A 23,267-nucleotide genomic window follows, 5' to 3' on the forward strand; every position below is an offset into this window, starting at 1 on the left:
CTGTATCTGAAACCACAATCAGATTAGATATATTCACGACACCTTTGCTAAGCAGTCAGCATATCTGTAAAGGAGAAAGTCTTATGTGGCCTTTGTTTCGAGTGCCATAGAGCTATCTGATGTTGCCCTTGGAAGGCCTTAAATGCAAACAAATGACATCTGCCATGCATAATCCTCAAAGGACAATGTTATTATATAAGTAGTCTAGGCACATTATACACATCTGCTAGCAGTTACTGGCTCTGAAATAGTATCCATGCAACAGAATGCAGGCCTAACTGTATATACAGTCGTCTATACAAGGTGTCAGTTTTACTTTCTAATGAAGGTGAAGGGTGCAGAGCAATTTGCAGTGCAAGATAGAAAGTTAAGCAAAGATAAGAAAGACATGAATCCGGTTGTTTTGCCGGGTTGCTTGAAAGGCTTGTGTATTAACCACAGACTGTAGAGATGCATGCCACATGGCTCCCGTGTGAGAACGCACCAACAGAGGAAGTCTCGGTGGCTTTCTTGAGGCTCGGTGACACAGCTAGCATTAATTAGAGCACGCGGCTGTTCTTAGACTATGTATGGCAAGTAGTGTCAGGACGTCTTTGTCATAGTCTCGCAGGCAGGGTAAGCAGGTGTCCCAGGCTTCACAGAGAGGCGGTCCAGGGGGTCTAGAGCAAGGAACGGCTTCCGTGTGTCTGCTGTCGGGTCTACATGCTGCAGGCTACCACTCAATGGCACTCATCCAAATAGGTGAACTGGTACAGTAAACAAGAAAATAGCCTGCGTGGCAACCTAAAGATACCGATGAGTTTGATATGCTTAAAAGACTACCGGCCTTCTTGCTTTTTTGTTTAAATAAACAAATAAGCAACCCATGATTTTCTCATTGATTCAAAAAGCTGTATTTCTAGCCTCATTTTTAAGAAACAGTGCTGGATCTAAGCAATAGTTTGAGAACATATGATGGACGAAACCACTACATGTGCTATATAGATACCAAAACTGCTGAGCTGATGCTTTACATGTGAAGGGTTTTGTTCGAAATAGGGTTACGCGTTAATTAATTTTCATGATATATATATATATTTGTTGTTGGGGGTGTTCTTTGGAAATATCAGTGCTTTGTAATGATCAATACAACCTTTATTGGCAAATTTAGATGTACTTAAGACAAAATGCATTCAGTGTGAGATGATATTTGTTGGAGATGTCTGTATATTCAAAACTGTCACAAATGAATATGCAGCATTTTGGAATTAAAGTCTTAATTTTACCACTGTGGTTGTGACGGAATGAGTTAAGTGTGATTAGGTGAAAGAAAAGATAGATTTAAAGATGTGAATTTAAGGATTTTTTTTTTACACTTCATCACTGAGCAAGCTTTGTGTACTGCAGAAATTCAGTTTTGAGTTCATTATCAGATATGTGTTAACCATGACAGTATGGCAGAATTTAAGAGCAAAAATATTTAGATTTTAATTACTTTGTTTCTTTAGAGATAAGGCTCTTTGGCATAGGGCTTTTGCTGATTATACTGTGGAAAATATGCATTTTGCAGATAATTATACCATAGTGATGCCTCTCACAGAGTATTCCCAGTATAATTTTTTTGATGGCCTTTTAAAAGGCTGCATTTTTTTGTGTGCATGTGTTTAAGTGGGGGTAGGGGGGTGCACGTGCATGTGTGTGTGTGTGTGTGTGTATGTGCGTGCGTGTGTGTGTGTGTGTGTGTGTGTGTATGTGCGTGTGTGTGTGTGTGTGTGTGTGTGTGTGTGTGTGTGTGAGTGTGCGTGTGTGTGTGTGTGTGTGTGTGTGTGTGTCTGTGTGTGTGTGTGTGTGTGTGTGTGTGTGTGTGTGTGTGCAAGGTTGATAGTTTGAATGCTTCCACAAGTGTGTCACATCTTTAACCATATGAAATGTCCTTTTTTAATCAGAAAAAAATGGAATGACTTGAGAGCAAGGAAAGCATATTAATGCCCTTCATTTGCATACACTCGTCAGCGAGGGGATGTTCAAAAACAAACTGGATTCGTCAGTTCATTTCACATTGTTCCTTTGTCTATCTGCCTTTGTTATATGGTAAAGATAAAGCAGGAAATCAAATTGAAGAAAAGGGCAAGCTGCTATCTCTCCAAATGAGCAACAGCTCATCAGGCCTTGCTTAAATCATAGATTTCTATTGCAGAAGGCGGCGTGCATGCCAGCCACTTTCAAAAGGGCCTTCGTCTGATATCTGCAGGGACCGCAACGAACCCGAGTTGGCACGTAAAAGCAATTTTAACAGCTCCCTTGATGAAGAAAGTTCAAAGTCATAAGGCAAAGGTCTGAAGCTAAATTTCAAGCTAGCACTATTGGCTGTGGTTGAACGTTTGCTCCATTTTAGTGTGATTTCAATTTAGTTGACCAGCTAAGTGTTCTTAAATTTCTGCATCTTATTTATGCTTTTCTTTGAGCTACATTTTGCTGAATGGCAGAATTCATACAGAATTGCTTAGCAATGAAGAATTGCAGTGTGAGTGTTGAGGACATAACCAGTCATTAAATACATAATACACCTACAGAGCATTGTTCCATCCAGACCATGTTCTTTTTCTTTTCTCTTTAAATTCTTCAGCGATGAAGCTGGGGACAAAGCAAAATGGCATTCAGTAGCAGCCCACAACACAATGTGTCCAGCAGAAACTGGAAGTGACCACAGTGTTTTATTCATGTTGGAGCGATAAGAGTCCACAAGCAACACAGCGTAGGACGAGCAAATAGCTAACAAACAGGCAGCCCTTATTAGAGCCCTTAAAGTCAGCGTGTCAGCAAATATGTGCTCCACACCCAACACTCGCGGTGAGTGTCTGACTTTGTAATGGTGTGTTTGTGTTTGTGTATAAATGCGGATGACCTCAATTGTAAATAAGTTGAGACAGTATGTGAAATGTAAATAAAAAACATTAAGCTGTGATTTTACTCCAACTTTGTCCTGTATTTAAATGGACACAGCACAAAAAGGACATATACAAGATTTTACCATAACAATTTTATTGTTCTTGTATGCTCGCTTTGAAACTGATGCCTGCAACATGTTCCAAAAAAGTTGGTACAGGGTAATTCATGGCTATGAACAAGACTAGTACTAGAAAAGACTAGGAATTGTTCAAAAAATATCCTAAACAAGTGAGGCAATCACGCTTATATATAAAAGAAGAAAAAGGTCTATGACATGATTTTAACTGCTGAATTGTTCGCACTTTTGTTCAAAGATTCTGTACTTACCTAAGAGAAAATCCCAAATAAGAAAATGAATGTCAGATTCGTAAAAACTATGTGAGTGGGTTTTAAGAAGAAATTTCTTCTTAACAGTTGTTGAATGAGGACAAATGTTCCTCAATGAGCAATAAAGGTGAAACAAGATATACTAATTGTTACTTTCTATCTTATGGCCCAGACCTTTTTGGAATCAAGGTTTAGTTAGAGAATGGTGAGAGAACGGTAGGGACAAGCCCTTCACTTTGTTTGCAATGTAACAAAATGCAACACTTAATCTGCAGTGTAATTACATGGTGCACCACTATATGAGACAAAAGGTGCCACCCTGAAGCGTCTTGAGACTGGGATAGAGTGCGTCAGCAGCCCGTAGCCTGCAGATGCTGAATCATTAGGTAGCTGCTCTCCTGTGGGGTAAACTGGGTCAATCGGCTCCATTTAAAAGGTTTATTAATGACCAGAAGGTATGGGTTCCCTGCCCTAGCGCACTTGTTTCCCTTAGGCATGTGTGTGTGTGTTTGAGAAAGGAAAAGGGCATCAAGGGAGCGCATTTGGTTTCTAAATAAAGGTGGAGAGGAATAGTCCTCACTTCCTGCGTGCCGGACAAAATCCACTGGCTAATTGTTCCTGCGTTTGTCTTTTGAAAACGAATCTACCTCATGCTAATACTTAGCGACTAGCCCTGAAAGGATTTTTTATAATTATAATCATGTGTTATAGCGCATGGCCACTGTTACTAGGCAGCATACTAATCAGCTTAATGAGACATTATACGATATTTTGTTGACCAAAGCAAAACTCACTTTATTGTTTCTGAAGCTTGACCCTGTCGGTCACAGGGGAATGTGGCAACACCATTATCCCTCCTTAAGACAGTGCACAGCATCCTAAATTAGCACGACCATGCCAGATAACAACAGACTCTGCTTGTGTATTCATTTCATCCTGACGGTGCACTGGGCTGCTCTGTGGCCATTTTAAATGCCTGGGAAGCCTCTGATACATTGGGAACCCTTTCAATAACGCCAACTGTTGTTTTCTCCTCATCGGAAGCCATATGAGAGCGAGAGAGGAGAAAAAAAGAGAAGGCGAGAGCAAAGTGATTCGCATCAAACGTAATGTGCCTCTTAATGAAAAATTACGCCAAGACAAGTGTCGCAGTAGTGAGATAAGAGTGTGTGTTTACTGGAGTAACCCCTTGGTTTTAAGTGCTATTGTTAATATCATAATTGTAGTATTGCGACGGCTTCATGACAATGCCACTGCTCTGTTTCATTAAGGCGTGTAATTGGAGGAATTCTGATAGGATGGGCCCAAGTAGCTTAATTATGCGGCGCCTTGCCGTGTTTACTGGGTAATTATTGCCTCCAAAATTGTGTTACTGTTTGAGAGAAAGTTCTGAGAGTTACAGCTTTTCCCCCAAGTGTGAGAGTACATGTAGTACTTCATAAACCAGAGGGAGATAAACTCACTTTTTTTTCTTCACACTCGTCACTGTAGCGCAGTCATCGTTAATAATCATTTCTCCCCACACAGACTGCATGGAACACCAAAGAATTTTTCAAGTGTGAGAGGAATTAGCTCTCTTAACATGCAATAACCTTTGTCACATAAGCTGATATAATATTCACAATAAGATTGCATATTAGTAAAGGAATAAAGCCTTTTCACACTTACTCTCCCTTTAGTAATCAAGGAAATGTGCTTGTGTTGGTGCTAAACCCTCAATAAAGCCAGTTTTGTGACACTGTTTGCTTGGGAAACATGACCTTTCGCAAAACACCCAGGATGCTGAAATGTTCTTTAAGTGAAGTGCCTTTTTTTCTCCCCATGAAACTTGAGAAAGTGCCATAGAAAGGATATTCACACCTAAACGCTCACACAATGAATAGTTTATAAAAAAAAAACCAAAAAAAACAGCACTGACTCATGAGTAACAAAAGCAGTGCGGATGTTTTCACCCTTAACTGATATATATTATGTTCTTAATGTTCCTTGTATCATTTTACATACCCTGTTTCGTGCCTATTATTTAACGTTTCCTTTTGGTTGCAAACAATGATAGTGCCTTTAAACTATCAGAAGGCGTGTACTGACTTAATGCCATCTCTTTCTGTCCTGTTTACTGTTGTAGGATGGAAGACTCTAGTTTGTGCCTTGGCGTGTCCTCAGCAGTCCCAGACGCTGACACCCATATCAGCAGTGCCGTGCTTAATGGCCGCTACCCAATCAGTCAGAAGCTGCATCAGTTGACTGCTCAGCTTGGCCACGCCTTCCCTGACCTACAGAGCCGCCAACAAATCCCGGAGGAAAAGGCCGCCACCCCACTTGATGAGAAAACGCATGCCACCCTGGCAAGCCAGCCAATCAGCAGCCAAATGGCTCTGCTAGCCAATCAGCTCAACCGTAACATGGATGCAGGAGCCCTGGGTGGTCTCAATGGACGTGTTGACCTGCAGCAGTTCCTCAATGGACAGAACTTGGGAATCATGTCCCAAATGAATGACATAGAAGATGATGCTCGCAAGAACCGCAAGTACCCGTGTCCACTATGTGGCAAGCGATTCCGCTTCAACAGTATCCTCTCTCTGCATATGCGCACCCACACTGGTGAAAAGCCCTTCAAATGCCCCTATTGTGACCACCGGGCAGCCCAGAAAGGCAACCTGAAGATCCACCTCCGCACCCACAAGTTAGGCAGTCTGGGCAAAGGTCGTGGTCGTGTTCGTGAGGAAAACAGGCTTCTACATGAGCTCGAAGAGCGTGCCATCTTGCGTGATAAGCAAATGAGGAGCAGCTTGTTGCAGCCTTCACAATCACTTCCACCTCACCTGGCCTTGCAGAGCCATAACCAGCAGCAGCCTGGGTCTGCATGTGGCCTCCTCACTCCTACAAATCTAGGAGGCACACCTGAAGGACTCACACAACCCTCTGCCTCACCTAAACCAACCAGCACCAACCAGCAGGATGAGCAGGCTCTGAACCCAGCCACAGGTTTCCGGTGCACCTTCTGCAAAGGCAAGTTCAAGAAACGTGAGGAGTTGGATCGCCATATTCGCATTCTCCATAAGCCCTACAAGTGCACTCTGTGCGACTTTGCTGCTTCCCAGGAAGAGGACCTTATCAGCCATGTGGAGAAGGCCCATATTACTGCTGAGTCGGCCCAAGGGCAGGGTACAGGAGCAGGCAGTGGAGAGAGGCCTGCTAATGAGTTCCGCTGTGATGTCTGTGGCCAGGTCTTCAGCCAGGCTTGGTTCCTGAAGGGTCACATGCGCAAGCACAAGGACTCGTTCGAGCACTGCTGCCAGATCTGTGGACGTCGCTTCAAGGAGCCATGGTTCCTAAAAAATCATATGAAAGTACATCTCAACAAGCTAGCCATTAAGAGCAAGCCTCCAGTTGGAGGTGGAGCTGACCAGGATGGACCCTCTGTTAACAGCATGAGCAGCTTAGCACAAGAAGCCCATGCCAACCTGTACTCACGGTACATCTCATGTCTGCAAGGTGGATTCCTCACTCCTGACAAGCAGGGTCTGGCTGAACAGCAACATCAGATGCTGGCCAAGGCTGGCATAGCTATGAAGGAGAAAGAAATGCTTGGTAAGCTCTTGGGCCCAATGGCCAGCATGAGCCATGGCCTGGGGGAGAATGAGAAGCGATCGCTGTTGGGTTGCCTGAACCTTGTGCCCCCACTGAAGTCTAGTTGCATGGAGCGCTTGCAGGCTGCAGCTAAAGTGGCAGAAATGGACCCACTCAATAGTTACCAGGCCTGGCAAATTATGGCACGCAGCATGGCTATGGAGCGCTCTTTCATGCCGAAAGATCAGCACCATGGAGCCCCCGGGCAAGAGGAAGAGATGGCCAGTGCTGCTGGGATGGTGCCCTTTGGGAAAGATAAGCATGAGCACTCTTCCCTTGATTCCAGTGATGGCTCCAAGCAGAAGCAACACTCTGATGCCCTCCATAGCATAAGAACCAGCGGAGGCATAATGCCCATGAAGGAAGAAGCTGGAGGCTTTGATGGTCACCGTGAGTTCCTGCCTCACCATGGTGGTCTGGGCATTGGCCAAGGGCTTGAGTACAGCCTGGCTGGCCTGAAAGAGAAGCCCAGCGAGTGCCCTGACTGCGGCAGAGTATTCAGAACCTACCACCAGATGGTGGTCCACTCTCGGGTTCACAACAAGGACCGCCGCCCAGAAGATGGCCTCCAGCATGGCCTTGATGAGAGGCGTGGCTCTGCCAGCGACCCTGAGTCTCAGTCCATCAGTCGTTCGACCACCCCAGGCTCTTCCAATGTGACGGAGGAGAGTGGAGCTGGAGGAGGCCACTCCCAGACAGGCAGTGTCCAGGATGATAGTCCTCACCCCTCTTCTCCTTCTTCAGGTAAGGCCTGTCCTTCTAAAGCATAGTATTTTACATAGTTATAACATACCATTAAACAATCACAACCAGAAATTCAGTTTTTCATATTTTTGCCAAAAAAACAAAAACACATACAAAACAATTTGAATATTTAACACACACAGTAAACCATTTTATTAATTTATAAATACAGGTCACTTGAAGTTTGAAGCTGTGTGCATATATATATGGGTCTATGGCCATTTTCTCAGTAAACAGTTTACTTTATGATCTTATTGGTGATATGTATTGCCATCTACCTGTATTGAGCTGCACCGTTCTCCTGACATTTCTCAAGCATCTCCATTTGCCACCTATTTCAGCTCTCATCTTCAAAAATAAATAAATAAATGCTCTAACTGCTCTAAACATATGCTGGATAATATATTTATACCTCTGACTGGCCACCAAATGACAACAAAACAACAAAAACTGACAAAAAAAAATGGCTGCTGAACTTTGGCACACTGCAATTTAAGAGATGGGCACTAAAGCTGACTGTTGATGTTGTTTAGGTCAAGCCTGGAATTTCAGAGGGAAAAAGAACATAATACCTCATATTATTATACTGACAGAAAGCTCTGCATATCTAGTTTAATATGGAACTTAAAGTGTACTAATATCTCAAGCAGTTGTAAAGTTGTAAAGTTTAAACACAATGTGTTATGAGCATATCTGTTTTCTTAAAAAGCTCTATTGTAAAAACACAAGTAATATCATAAGATGCTGCTTTTAGGTTTCCTTTCTGTGTGGTATGTTTTTCTTCTTTGAAACCAGTTGCAAGGAAGTGAAGTTCATATTTTTGCACAACAAGACCACTGATGTGTACATATGTGTGTGTTAGGGTGAGGTGATCAACTGTGCCTGGTCAAATGTGCTTGTTCAAAGAATAAAAGCCACTACAAATCCTAGCTCCACATTCCACGCATAACTTGGATACTTAACGCCTCTGTTCAAATGCCCATCAGACACCCTCAAAGAGCTCTCTATTATTTACTGTGCTTTTACTGTAGACTAGATGCTTTGCTAAACACACAAATTAGTGTCGGAACAAACCCATCCATGAAGTCCTCTTTAACTTTGCAGTGCTTTGGCAGCAGCACATAGATGGCACTGCTTTCCCTGTGGAACAGCTCATGAAGGGGCTTCATGGACAGCACCCGTTACAAGTGATTAAAACATCTTCGTGTAAGAGAGGGAGACAGTGAACCTACCACAGCTGAGGGACACGGAGCTTTTAGAGATAAAGTGTGTGTTTAGTGGGATTAAGAGAAGCTGCAGCTAATGATTACAGAAGTTTTAAAGGTAACTTTCTCATTCCTCAGGGTGGAACACCACAGCTAAGCAGCCCATCCGTTAATTAGGTCACGACTATGTGATAATCAGTTGGTTTAAGCTAAACAAGACACTAATTAAAGATATACATATAAAGCAGGTCAAAAAAATGTGAACTTCATTTGCCGGGTAAAATATGCTTTTAAGTTGTTGAGAGAGTGAGAGAGAAAGAGAGAGAGAGAGAGAGAGAGAGAGAGAGAGAAAGCTGTGGCTTAGCTTAAGGCTCTAAGCAACTTAATTTCTACAGTACAGAAGAAATTGTTTATTTATTCCCGGTCCTTATCACCCTCGTGTAGTGAGATCGGTTTGAACATGCAGTGGGCTATGTTTATTTTAATCTAAGGAATAATAACAGACAACCCCCCACCCCAATTAGGAATTAATGAAAATGAGAGGAAGATAAAACCTATTTTCTTTATAGAGACTGTTAAACCTAAACACATCTCAACAGAGAGGGGGTATGTCACGGAAGTAATTATCTTCTGAATTTTAATGCAGGAAGTTTTATTTCTTTTGCATCTCTTTTACAAGTACTTTGAATCTGCGAGATTTAGCTCATGGCATTTTATAAACTCTTGTGAAATTGTTAGCTATAAATTGTCAAAGTGTAAACACCAGTAGGATAAGAAGATGTACAGCACTTGAGAATGTCCTGAGAATTAAAATGTGATTCTACCCATTTTAAAAAATCTGCATAATTTTAATTTTTGAGATGTAAACAAAGTAATTCATAGTGGTTTGATGACAAATGGTTCACTGCAGAGAAACTGACTACAATGATGGTGATAGAAACTAGGGGTTCCAATAACCATTTTATTTATGATCCAAAATCAACTACATGTCTTTTCTTTTTTTATGTGTAATGTTAATAATGGTAAAACTGTGTTAAGACAAAAATGTGCTACAGCAACCTCTCCATAATAAATTAATACAAAAATAAGTTTTAGGCCAAAACTTTATCTTAAACAGTGTCTCACAGATCATGCAGTGTATTTATAATGTCAGGTAATAGCTTTCTGTGAAGGAGCCTTTAAAGGCAACTCTTCAGACATCTGGTTCCTATCACCACCACTGTAAACAATTCTGCCTCAGTAGATTTCTCTAAAACGGAGCATTTCATATTAAACCACACAGAATGACATCGTTTGAGTCACAGGCACTTAATTATGCAGACATTTTGAAAGATCAACAGGATTCCCCTTTAATATGTATTTCATGATTTATATGTATTTATATATCCCTCTTATAACCCCTCTGTTTCATTAATGGTTTATAGTATAAAAAAATGATTTCTCCTTTGTTTTTCTTTCTTCCTTCTGGAGAGCTGGTGTTAAAAGTAGAGTGTGATCACCAGCTGAAATCCCCATGTTGCTGCCCAGCTTAGGTGGAGAGGGCAGTGAGGGACCGCTGTGCTGTGGGCATGTGGCCAAACCAAGCCCCCTAACACCCCTCCCCCCCACCCCCCGCCTACCACGGACATGTCTTAAAATTGACCTTCTGGGCCCTCTGCCCTGTGAGTGGGTGTACTTTGTGAGGGAGCAAGAAGGTCAATACGTTCTGTGATACTGTGTAAACCGACGTGCATATTCACGGTGCAAGAATGACACACTTCGTAGTTACAGGTTCAAGTTGTGAACGGAAATCATACACTTATTCTATGCCACAACAAAGCTACAGGTGAAATACAGGAGGGAGGAAGTGTAGCAGCATTAGACGCACTGGCCATGTTTTTATAATGTGGTGTGCACTTTATTAACTGCAAGTAAAAAGCAAGATGCATTCGCTCTGTAATGTCTTCTTTTACTTCTAATTAATTTCCAGAAGTGTGAACAAATTATTATAAGGAAAAGTAATCATACTGTAACTTTTTAATCTGTGTGTGTGTGTGTGTGTGTGTGTGTGTGTCTGCAAGCTTATGTGTGTTTGGGTATTATGCAACAGGATGTGGCATGCTATACCTCTCTTTTACTTTTAATATCTCGCACGTTCTTCTCTCCCTTCGAGAACAGACTTCCTCTCTCATCTGTAGATTTTTATTTGTTTTATTTTTTTTCTTTTTTCTTTAATTCCCTTTAACACACAGCGGCCTCATCTGCAGCCTCCCTTCAACAAGCTCTGCCAACCTCTAAACCACCTACCCGCTGCAATTTTGAGTTAAACTTGAATTACAGTAATCAACAATAACATCTCAACTGTGAAAGAAGGTCGACACAATCGCTTTTGTCTTTAACACCGCACTTGTTTAGAGAGAGAGAGGAAAAGAGAGAGAACTAGAGAGAGAGAGAGAGAGAGAGAGAGAGAGAGAGAGAGGAGACAGAGTTGCCTCAGAAACGTCCTTTAAAGACCTTTCTCCTCTCCCTCTCAATAATCAACCTTAAATATGCTTCTCATTCAATGGAATCTCTAGCCTTTTTTACGTCTGCTCTATCTTTTCCTTTATTACATTTTTCTCCCATCCCCTCTTTTATTTCTTATTACTATTACAAGATTGGTTTGACTGGGGAAGAGATCTATTGTTATTTCAGATTCTTTGCTCTGAATTGGGCTCTATAAACAAGGGGGGGCTCCACTTTTGATAGTGTTTCTGCATTCATTATGGTAGGCCTTGCCTTTGAGCGACAGCACAGAGAGAAAGAGAGAGAGAGAGAGAGAGAGACAGACAGAGATTGCCTTAAACAGAGGCTTATTCTGAATGGCAGAACAGACACCATTGAAACCTGATGTAATACTATGTAAAGCAGGGCTTGAGGGGGCCATAAAAAGGGCGGCACTGCAAACGCATTTGGTCCATTTGAGAAAGCAAAGTGGTTGATGGATAAAGGGAGAGGTCAGCGTTGTTATCAGAAGGCTATGGCGGGGGCTGATTGACGTGGGTTAGGGTGAGGCAGAGCTTAGTCTCTGGTGACAAGCTTACATGCACCTGGTCTCTCAACACATTTCTGAAGACTTCATCCTGAGGTTTCTCAGTTCAGACTTAACACTCTGAAGTAGTTTAACTTATACAGTAGTTAGGGACCCTATCATGGAAAACTGGAGGAATTTTCATCATTTTTCTTCAAATCATGGAGGAATTTTCCTAATTTTTCTGCATATCATGGAGGAATGTTTCCTAATTTTATGAAAAAGTATGTAAAGTTGCAATACTAGTACAAGTTGTAGTCGTAAACATTGCTTAAAAACATTCCATTTCAACATACCCAGTCCATACATGGAAGCTTAGCTGGCTCATTTTGATTTCATTGTTTTTGTGATGTCACAACTGAAGCTTTAGCAGGCTCACCTCACTTATCCACATATTGAAGTACACAGTTTCAGCCCAGACTGCTTTTTTAAATTAGGCAAAAAACAGGGTAGCTAATCACAAAAGAGTTAATTTATTCTACTATATTAATTAGAGGCTTTCAAACATGGCAGGACATGGGTATATGTAGCATCTGAAACATTGTTATTGACAGCACTGTTGCCAGCTTTGAACAGCTATCAAGATAATTTGCACTTACTAGTTTTCATTTTTTCCATCATTTACGAATCAGGGACTTTACACATAAAAAGTATGCCAATGTTCCAACCCCCCATTGTCTTGTCTGGATTCTTTGTTAAGGGTCAATGTGCTAAACAAGGGTAGAATGTCAATGATTTATACTCAGGTTATGAATAGATGTAATCCTTCAATATCTCATATGAGAACAATGGGAAAATGATCTAGGGGGCCTGCTGTCAGATGAGGAATGTGAAATGGCTCTTTCTAGGCTTAATACCTCCTCCTTTTGCTGAAGACTTGCCTTAATACAGTTCAAAGTGCTACATCGGCTACATTTCACTAAAGCTAAACAGGTGTAACAGGTGTAAACAGACCCCAGTGACCATCTACCATATGTTGTGGTCTTGCTGAAAATTTGCCCCTTTCTGGACATCTTATTTTGACACCATTTCTAAGACATATAATGTTATGCCTTCTCCAACAATTGCTGTTTTTATTTTTTTTTTATTCTCAGCTTTAGATGATTCCAGTCTCCATGCTCACTTACCAAAGGTCATTGTTTTTTCCTCTCTATTAGTTAGACGCTCAATTTTATTTAAAAGGAAGGATGTAACTCCTCCATCGTACAACCAATAGATCAAAGATGTGATGCAAAATATCAAGCTGGAGAAAATCGGATGCACCCTTAACGGCTCCATTAAGAGGTTTTGCAAAACCTGGGGCCCATTAAAAATCTACGTGAATAGTTTACCTGGCCTAGAACTATGCACTCATATGTCTACTGTTGATATGATCTGACCCTAAATACACTATGATACATGTTTTTTTTTAATTGTTGTTGGTTTTGTTTGTTGTGTCTGTTCGATATTCCTTGTTCTTCTATGCACTTTTTTATCTTGCCATAATATTTTAAGTGAATTTCTTGTCTGATAAATGAAAAATCTCTAAAAATAAAGTGTTTACAAAGGCACAGTAACAAAAACAGTCTGTTAATGCTAATGCTGTGTTTACATGTTCGTGGTAGATGGCTACCCAAACTGGGTAATCTGTTGTTTTTAACGGTACCAAGACAGAAAATGCTGCTATTGCCAGTAGCAACAGTCCACTGACCACCAAGGAATTGTTTTAAATTCTGTATGCCACCTTTGGTCACAAACTGCTGTGAGGCACGGAACGATGGAAACTTGTGAATATAGCATAAAGGACTGGTACATAGCACATAGTACATATCATGTTTTTTGGTTTATAAAATTCAGAAAACACAATTGGACATCTTGGGGTGGAAAAATGAAGTATAAGACATTTGTACAATTTTGATCTTTTGAATCAGCAAAATATTGCTATGGCAACAAAACCTCATATTTTTCAAAATGGTAATTCTGTAGGAGAAATAAAAGATGTGCAGTTATGTTTTATTCCAATAATATTGGAGCATTTTGAATGATCATGAAGTGTAAAGGCTAACTGGCATTTCCAAATTGTGTAAAAAAAAGAAGAAATGTCAAGATTTTGATGTATCATTTTGAAATAAGAATGAATGTACTAATATTGAGAAGCACTCTCTATCTTTAGTCCTCTTTTTTGTCCCTTTCTGATCCCTCTTGCTCAAGGCTATAAAACCTGCCCCATCTTTTTTTCTCTCCTCCATTTGAGAATCCCCCATGTCTAAATATTTTTAACAGGAGTGGCATTTTAACATGGCGAGGATTAGACACATATCCCTAGGTCTTCACATCTCTCCAACGTGTCGGTGAAACACTCGCTCCATACAAATTGAAATTGGATTTGCCAACGGATGCCTTAGGTTATAAAGCATGGATATTCATCTAATTACGCAATTACAATGGGGGTAATTACACATGCAAACTTACTGTTACAATGTAATTGCTGTGTAATTAAAGTCAAAATAAAACGAAACGCTCTGGCTTCATTTCATTCAAAATGATTGGCCATGAGCAGTAAAATATTCTCACTCACAGCCTTTAAAAGTATACAGACAGCACAGTATACAGTGTTATCATCCTGTCTGTTTATTTCTAGTATATTTACACCCCAGCTGAGCACCTTAAAGAGCATCAAAAGGCAGATGGAATGAGAATTGATGAAATTCGATAAAAGTTCTGGAACCACATATCAGCTTTAGATAAAGAACAATCATAACATATATTTACTTGTCTGGTGCAATAAATCTATCGTTAAATATTCCATTTATCTGTCTCTGTCTCTCACCCAGAACATTTAAAAGGTTCTTTTTTTTTTCTCCCTTTTATCTTTCTGAAATAAACTCAAACAACTTGCATCCTCCTTCTCTGAATATCTCTGTCCTTTCCTCTCATTCTTTAATTTATTTCTCCCTAAGCCACCTCATCATTTAATGCTGAATGTGAATGCATGTGTCTCTAACCCGTCTTTTTGCTTCTTTCTCTCTGCAGCTTTTTTTTTTTTTTTTTTTTGGAGAGGGAGGCTGGTGTCATCAAAAAAAGTGAAAAGATGTCCTAGCATGTGAGGCGAATTCATTAGACTGCTGTATTTCAGTACAGTAGGTCAGGGCTCTGGTGTCTTTAAATGATAAAAGTTCTATTCAACGCGTTAATTGTCTGTATGCTTGCCTGATTGACACGTCTTGGATAAATGTAGACTTAGTATTTTTGTGCACGCTTGAACAATATAAAAGGCCAATTTATTTTCCCCTCAGTAGCTCATTTGGTTTCTCGCTCTCGCATGCCCACTTTTCCCCCTATATTCCTCTCTCTTATCCTCCCTTCCTCTCTCTCTCTTAGACTCAATTTGTAAATATTACCCGTAGTGGGAATTAGCATTGCTTTTTTCAATATATTTAAAATTCCAATTGTATTCCAAAGTGTATATGAAAGAGCGGCTGCGAGTGTCGTCTCTCTGTGCTGCCCGTTCTCCTTTGAGGCTGTCACCGGGCAGTCCTTATGAAACATTTATCAGTCTGTTTTATGTCTTAATGATCCTGTTAGGATTCCCCGCTTGGTTATGGAGACAACACAGAGCAATGTACTAGAGAGAGCAAGAGAGAGAGAGAGAGAGAGAGTGTGTGTGTGTGTGTGTATGTGTGTGTGTATGTGTGTGTAAGAGAGAGAGAGGAGAGAGAGAGAGAGAGAGAGAGAGAGAGAGCGAGAGAGAGAGCAGGGGAAAGAGAAAGTAAACTGCATGCAGTATACCAACCAGATTTTAATTCCATGTCTTTGCCAAAACATTGCTTACCTTTCTCCTGTACAAGCCTCCTTGGCAAGGCCCAAGCTCTTTTTTTCATCATCGCTCTCTCCATTTCTGTTTTATGTTTTTATAATTAAAACATAATATTTATCTTTCCGTAACAGAAGGCTGCTGTGCTGGGGTAGGTAGACTGTTTGAATATTAATATTTTAAATGCATCAATATGACATCTCTTCAGCTGCCTTGGAAGATGTCACCGCTTTAATTGAGAAATGGAGATCTTGTGCCATATTTACTGCATGTTTAATGAAACTGTGCTCGGTTTTATAGATGTTTAAAGTGAGTCCATCAACACTAAGCCCTGTCATTGTCTTTGGGTTGGCTTAACCGGTAAACACGGTCAAAGCGAAGTCTGGTTGTTGACACAAGTTTCTTTTCAGAAAAGTTCAAATGAAACTTTATTTGCTGAAAGGCTGGTTGGTGCACTGTTTTTTTGTGTGCAATGGGAATGCGGAGGGTGACAGCTGTCTGACTCTGTCAGTGCTGAATTCCTCTGGAATGAGTGTCTCTCCCTTTCTCTTGCTCTCTCCCTTAGTTTCTCTCTCTCGCTCACCCTCTCTCATACTAAGGCATACAAATGGTGGAGCTGGGTGGGAGGGGGCTTTGTTTGAACAAGTTAACTTGGGCATGATTGGGGTGCCTTTCGTGTGAAAGAGCAAGTGAATACATTGACCTTTGTCTCATTAAAAATGGAGGACCAGGCATATGATACCATGACAGAAGAATCCTCCTTGCCCCCACCCCTCCTCTCTCTATCTTTCTTTCTCTCTCTCTCTTTCTCTCTCTCTCTCTCTCTCTTTCACCCTCTTTCTGTTTCTGCACCTCTCTCTCTCTCCCTTTTGCGCTTGTTCTTACTTTGTGCTCTTTTTATGTACTTGCATAACTGCTGAACAATAAGGATGTTGTAAAGATTTTAAAGAAAGAGAAAGACGCACTCGTCACAGTTTCATCCCGTTTTCTCCCATAGCCATGCTGTGTTGGACAGGGCGGGTGGGGGAGGTGGGGGGAGGTGGTTGGCGGGCATTCATCATGCAGTGATGAGTATCTCTCCCCTCCTTTTTTCCTCCTTCTCTCTCTCTCTCTCTCTCTCTCTCTCCCTCTTCTAACCCCATTGACAGGCCACATAAAAAAGGCTTTTGTGTCAACATCATGACACTGACATCAGGCAGATAATGACATGAAAAGTTTGCCCCCCCCCATTTTACCGATAGTTATCTTCTAATCAAAGGCAAAAGAAGAGGGACAGAGGGCGAAAAAAATGGTCAGCAAAAAAAAAAGTCCACGGATTAAGATCTTCATTTTTTTTCTCCTTTTTTTTTTCGCCTGTGCATTCCAATTGTTCTTAAAATATTTGGCAATGTCAATTAGTAAGAGAGCAGAGCTAGCTGATGAACACAATTTTCCACTAGACTGAGCACCCTATTGTTGTGGAGCGAAGAGCAGATTTCTGAGGTCATTATCATTCCCCGTTAGCCTGGCCCAGCTGCTCCTCTCGACTCTAGCCAAACTCGACACCACGGCTCAGGGTAGCAGGCAGCAACAGGGGGCCTGGAGAGAGAGAGGGAGGGAGAGAGGGAGGGAGGACTGGCAGCAGAGAGAGAGAGAAAGAGGGAAAGAACGAGAGAGCAAAACAGTGTGTATGATGGAGTGAGAGGGATGGTCGGGGAGGGCAAGAATGGAACGAGTGAATGAGGGTCACATCGTACTAATAAAGGGTAAAAAGTGAGATTGACAAAGAGGGAGGCTAGGCGGTGTATTGAAATGGGAGTGAGACGGATGGTAGAAAGGGAGAGGGAGAGAAAAAGAGGGAGGAGAAGAGGATGGGGAGACAGAAGGAGACAAGCACTGTGAGACAGAGTGCTGGGAGAGAATTAAAAAATCATTCATATGGTTCTTGGAGCCGAACGCTAAGATTATGGAGGCAAAAACTTTTGGATGGGAACATGACCGGGGGAAATAGGGATAGTGCTCCGATTGGGCAAGCCTTTCCCCCTGTAGATCCCTCCTCTGGCAGGCGGGGGTAAGACAGGGCAGCTTCAGCAAAAACTCATCCTGCCTCCTCCACCACAGACACAAAGAGATAGATGAACACATGGTGGAAGAGCAGCACGGGTGAAAATATATTCAGTTTTACAAATTTTCACAAAACATGGTCCATGCTGAGGCAAGGCAGCTCATGGGCATTTCTAACAAGAGAGGGAAAGTTGAGCCTAGAGTAAAAAAAAGGCTTTGCTGTCATTTTTGCTGCTTTTTATTTGTTTGCTTTTTGAAACTTCCAGCTTCCATTTACATTGGGTTAATCTTTCACACGGAATACAGATGATCTAAAATGACTTGAAATATCTTCCGTTGGCCATGTTAAGAACACCTTTCCTTCTCCTACACTATTAGAAATAAAGGTTCTGTGTAGGTACATTTTCGTTCATAAAAGTACAAGCAATGTAAATGTTCCCTCAAAGGTACAATAGTGGTTTTAAGGTCCAGTTGTGTACCTTAAGTAAGTTTATCCTAGTGGAAAAGAACATTTTGTACCTTTTCTTAAATTAATTTAGTTTTCTTAAACTAATGTTTTATAAAAAACAATACAATAAAAAGCCTAGAGACAAGACAGGGTGTGTGTGTCAACACTACATTTCAATGGATTATGGTACAGTTATGTTGTCTGACTGAAGGTACTGAAATGAACCCTTGATGCTACCACTCCAGTGACAGTTTAGTACTTTTTTTATTCTAAGAGTATATAAGTTTAGCTTATGGGAGATATGAGGTTTTCTTACCACAGAGAGGATGAACATTATTTAAATGTTAAAGTAAGAATTTTTTTTCTCTACTTGTCTAAAGTTGTCATTTCTAAATAACAAGGTTTTCTCATTCCAAATGATAAACAGACTTGAGTAGCTTCAGAATTTTTAGTAAATGATTAACAATACAAATCTGTTGGTACACTTACTATTTTGTATGCCATTGACTTCCTCATTCCTTCTTTGTTCATGTCTTGAGGGATAACAGCTGATCTGCTAAAGCATCCCCTCTCTCCCCTGCTCATCTCCTCAAACCTGCTATGGCTGTTATGAGTGTTAAGATGGGCTAGAATGTGTGCCTATCCTATTATGCCTCATTCTGTTCCCTCAATGACTGCCTCAAGCCCTTAAGGCATGGCCATCCCTTCTGCTTTGAGTGGGAAGCTGTGTATTAAGTAAGGAGCACATGCTGTTTGAATGTGTATCCAAGAGGCTCACGGAATATCCTGCATCTTAAAGTGGAAGAAAGAGGGAGCAGGTGACAGAAAAGCCACCATAGGCCCTTCGGTGTGCTAGGAGCAGAGCCGAGTAGGGTTGGAGACAAATTATCAATGCTCCATGTTACATAACCTTTAGCTCTCTGTCTTCCATCTCCGTTATCCTTCCTCCTGATCTTTACCAGTCAGTTAGGAAGTTGCCTCACTTGTTACAAGTACTTTTGGCATTTATCATTTCTGCAGCAGGCATTTTGGGCGGTGTAATGCCCCAATAAGGATCCCTTGCCCTTTTCAGCAACTGAGGCTTACAGCATCCGTTGTTTATCGCCGCTGACAGTGATAGCAAGTGGCCATGGGAACATTACTACCTCCTGTGTTTTGAGTGGCCGATTCGTGATTAATAAGAGGTGAATTATTTGATCTGGAGTGGAGGACACTGCAGCGTCTCCGGGCGTCGCCTCCTTGCTCACAGGGGAGGGCTGATAAGCTGCCCCAATAGGAAAGACATGGAGCTCATCAACCGGGCTGAGTTATTTACTCCCACCACACGCAGGGACACTTGAACCCAACAGGCAGAAAGCATTTCTACCTTTAACCCTTAGAAGTCACAGTTATTGCTGGTGGCAAAAAAAGTGTAGCATGATTTGATGTTAATTATTTTTCTCTCATAGCTCACTAAAACAAAACTGAGAGATTGTGTTGGAAATGCAGATACTAACGTATCACATTTGGGTTCGTACGTGGCGTTATTTTGTTATGATTTGAATTTGAAAAGTTTTGCTGATAGAAATAGCTTCTTTACATTTTGCCACATTTGGCATTCCTTGACTTCAAAACAAGTGAATACACTCTCAGAAAAAAAGGTAATAAACTGTCATTAGGGCAGTTCCCCTCTTGTCACTGTGGTGGTACTCTCAAGGATACATCTCAATACCTTTAGTCAGGGAACATAATTGTACCATAAACCATTGAAATTATATTTGAATTACATTGACTCCACACATGCCATCTCATCTCCAGGCTTTTTATTTTATTGTTGTGTTTTAAAACATTATGAAAACATACATATATGTACTTTTCCACTGGGAAAAACTTATTTAAGGTAGACAGTTGGACCATAAAAACACTGTTGCACATTTGAGGGTACATTTACCTTGTTTGTACCTTGGTTAATGATAAATGCACAAAACCTTTATTTCTAACAGGTCAGAAGTCAATACAGAATGTAAATCATTGAATAAGTCACTGTGTAATTAAATATGTAATCTCATAATTTGAAGCGTATAGCAAAATTAAAGTACTAACTTCTGAGACTTCCAAGGGTTAAACTAAGTTTTCCAATTTCCTTTGGCAGCTCAGTGATTGTGTGAAATATCATGTTATACCAGGTGCCTTTTTTCCATTTCTACATTGATTAAAACAACAAAAAGTGAGATGGAGTGTTTTATTCATTTTCTACAAAACATCATCATACCTGCATCATTGTATCCAAAAGGAAGCTGTTTTTTTTTAGATGATGAAAGGTTCTTTTGACTCAAAGAAAAAAAAATGCAGAAGAAAAAAGCGCTCTCACTTTTGTACTCGCCAGCTGTACATTTTAATGTGCTCCCAGAAGCATTTTCTCTCCTCCCCATTCTCTCCCTGCTCCCCTTCCATCTCGCACCTTTCCCCGTTCGCTGGCTATACGTCTCATCCTCCCCTCACCTACCTGTAGAAAGTTTGCGTTTGCATCAAAGCTTTGCTCTCAGCTCGCAGCTGCCAAGCTCCTCGTCCCCTGTTAGCAGGCATCCAGCTGTCAGGCTCAGAGAGGAGGAAGAGAGGGAGGAAATCTCTCACCAGCCATATGGTACCCAGTTCTGCCGGAGCCTCGCCGCTCCATGGGCAAATGGCAAACTCATATATCTCATCAACACTGTTAATATCCAGCTCTAAGATGGAGAATATTAGCCTTTTCACCCTCCTCCATCCAATGCTGGGACGTGGAGGAGTGGGTGCCCAGCCGGCACAGAGCGCTCTTTTTTTTTTCTGCCACGTTCTCAAGCTGTTTAAAATGGACGAGTGCGTTTCTGTTGGGGTAGGGAACGGCTCTGTGGTTTCCAGCATGGATACTTGCCACGTACTGTGCCTTTGCTGCTGATAGCTTGCTAGGTGCGCGTTCCTTCCCGAAACTGCAGCTGAATGCAAATCCCAGAACAGGTTGCAATGCTTAAAACATGGCGAGGAAAAGCAGACACACTGAAGATTCTGCGTGCCTGGCCCTTGAGAGTAAGGCTTCCATGTTTCGTCTATTAGCAGGATGCTACTTTTCCTGAGCTAATCCTACCAGGCCTGTGCTATCAGCCTCTGCTGCCTGACTGTAAGTGCTGCCTTATGGCATCACAAGCCTCGGTGAAGCAGTGGTATTACGGGTACATTACCACACAAGGCTGAAAACACTGTCGAACCCAGCGTGTGTGAATCCTCCATTCTTATGCGTACACCATCATGGAGCATGGCCCTGAGCAGGAGGTGTACTGGGTAATTGGTGAATGGGAAAGAAATGTGTGCATGCCTCCCTCTGAATTAAGGAGAAAGGCGGGGGGTGGCTTCATAGTAAGAATGAGAGTAGGAAACACAGAATTCTGAACCCAGAAATCTTTTTTTTTTTTTTTCCCTCCCTCAACCCAACCTGAAGCAGTCACCATTAGAAGCGTGAGCTGGGGAGATTAATATGGCGGTTGCAGCATTTTGGAGGGGACGGTAGCGTTAATGGCCCCACTGGGTTTTTAATGAGTGTTGTGCCCCAAACAAAATGAGCTAATTAGTGTTATCATCCATATATCAGGCCATACACATACACACTGATCCTTACTCACACACACACGCTAACGCACAGCATCGCCGCCTCTCTGTCAGCATAGAGGCTGATCCAGGCTCTGTCGTGTTCCAGCACCTCAGGGTGATTTGCTGAGAGAGGTGTCGCTCACCTGATTTTTTTTTTCAGTCTTTTTGTTGATCAAATCAAAGGTGACTGGTGCTAAAATTGAGTCATTAAGAGAAAAGATCTGATATCATTTGGATATTTCCTACCTGATATGCATTGTGTTAGATAGCGAGGTAGATCTAACCACAAAGAGATACAGAGGCTATTTAAATGTGTGGTTTTGACTTCCTCTCATTTCACCAAGTTTGTCTGACTGTGTGGAAAATGAATTTAGTATATTGCCACAATGAAAAAAACATACAGTACTCTGCAAAAGTGCAGAAGTTAGAGGATATTCTTCTGTTGTTTAAATCAAAATGACTGATTATTCATTGTTAAGGGATGTTTCTGACGAGATTAGAAAAGTAATCCACTTGCATAAGGACAAATTCAAAACGAAATAAGGAAAAAAAATTAAGTTAAAAAATAACTAAAAATAACTGTTCAAGACCTGGTAGCGAATCATAATTATACCATATTCCATTGTAATTATACATAATTTTTGAGTTGCATTAACTATATACACGCTATCTTGACTGGAAGCTTTTTTATGTTATTAAAAAAAGAAAAAAGTAATTGAAAATTGAGCTTATGAGCAGTGTTGTACCTTGGACGGTACATTGATGTTGTTTGTACCTTGGTGAACAAAAATCGCACCTGTACAATGGACTGTTCTTCTGACAGTGTAGTGTATTTCCAGAATTGTGCTGTTTCCAACAGAAATGATCATATTACACTATCCAGCAAAAAGAAGAAAGAAAGAAGTGTCTTTTTATGCTTCAAGTGTCATTTTATGCTTTCGTAGGGCTGGAAAGACGGGACCAGTAATATCTGAGCGTTTGGACACAGGCCTTGTTACCTGCATGTAGACTCATGTTTGTCACGCCATTGCTTCTTGCTGGGTCTTGCTTGCTGACCTCCACTTTATTTCTCTGGCACTAAGCCTATTATAAAATCAATAAACAATTGTGCTTTTTTTCTCCTTTAAATCTTTTTTCTCCTCTGTACATCCTCTGCGATAGGAAAGGAGAATGAGATCTCTCTCTCTCTCTCTCTCTCTCTCTCTCTCTCTCTCTTTCTCTCTCTCTCTCTCTCTCTCTCTCTCTCTCTCTCTCTTTCTATACGGCTTGCAGGTTTTAAGGTAATAGCACTATGACCTGTCTGTTAAAGCGGCCTCAGTTTAAAGTTGAGTTGACCTGTTACATCCCATGTCATTATTCAATAATACTCTTTCATAGACAGCACTAGTAACCTGAGGCCAACCTCAAGACCCGGTGCTTTCTTAATCATTTTAAGTAATAATGCATCTCTTATAAAAGCCTATGGAAAGTGGCTTCTTTTTTGAAGCAGATCAAGAAGAT

The 23,267-nt window shown here is 41.2% G+C and overlaps 1 protein-coding gene across 7 annotated transcripts in view; it reads left to right on the forward strand.

Moving 5' to 3' along the window:
• Window positions 1–23,267, forward strand: part of znf536 (zinc finger protein 536) — a 252,111-nt gene that overhangs the window by 116,316 nt on the left and 112,528 nt on the right. For all 7 annotated transcript variants that reach the window (XM_017703620.2, XM_037534421.1, XM_017703619.2 and 4 more), the window contains one exon: window positions 5,381–7,629. In XM_017703620.2, the coding sequence (XP_017559109.1) occupies window positions 5,382–7,629 (2,248 nt within the window). In that variant the 5' untranslated portion in view covers window position 5,381. The remainder of the gene's footprint in view (window positions 1–5,380; window positions 7,630–23,267) is intronic.

The sequence above is a fragment of the Pygocentrus nattereri genome, chromosome 25 (genome assembly GCF_015220715.1).
Source record: "Pygocentrus nattereri isolate fPygNat1 chromosome 25, fPygNat1.pri, whole genome shotgun sequence".
NCBI classification, from domain to species: domain Eukaryota; kingdom Metazoa; phylum Chordata; class Actinopteri; order Characiformes; family Serrasalmidae; genus Pygocentrus; species Pygocentrus nattereri.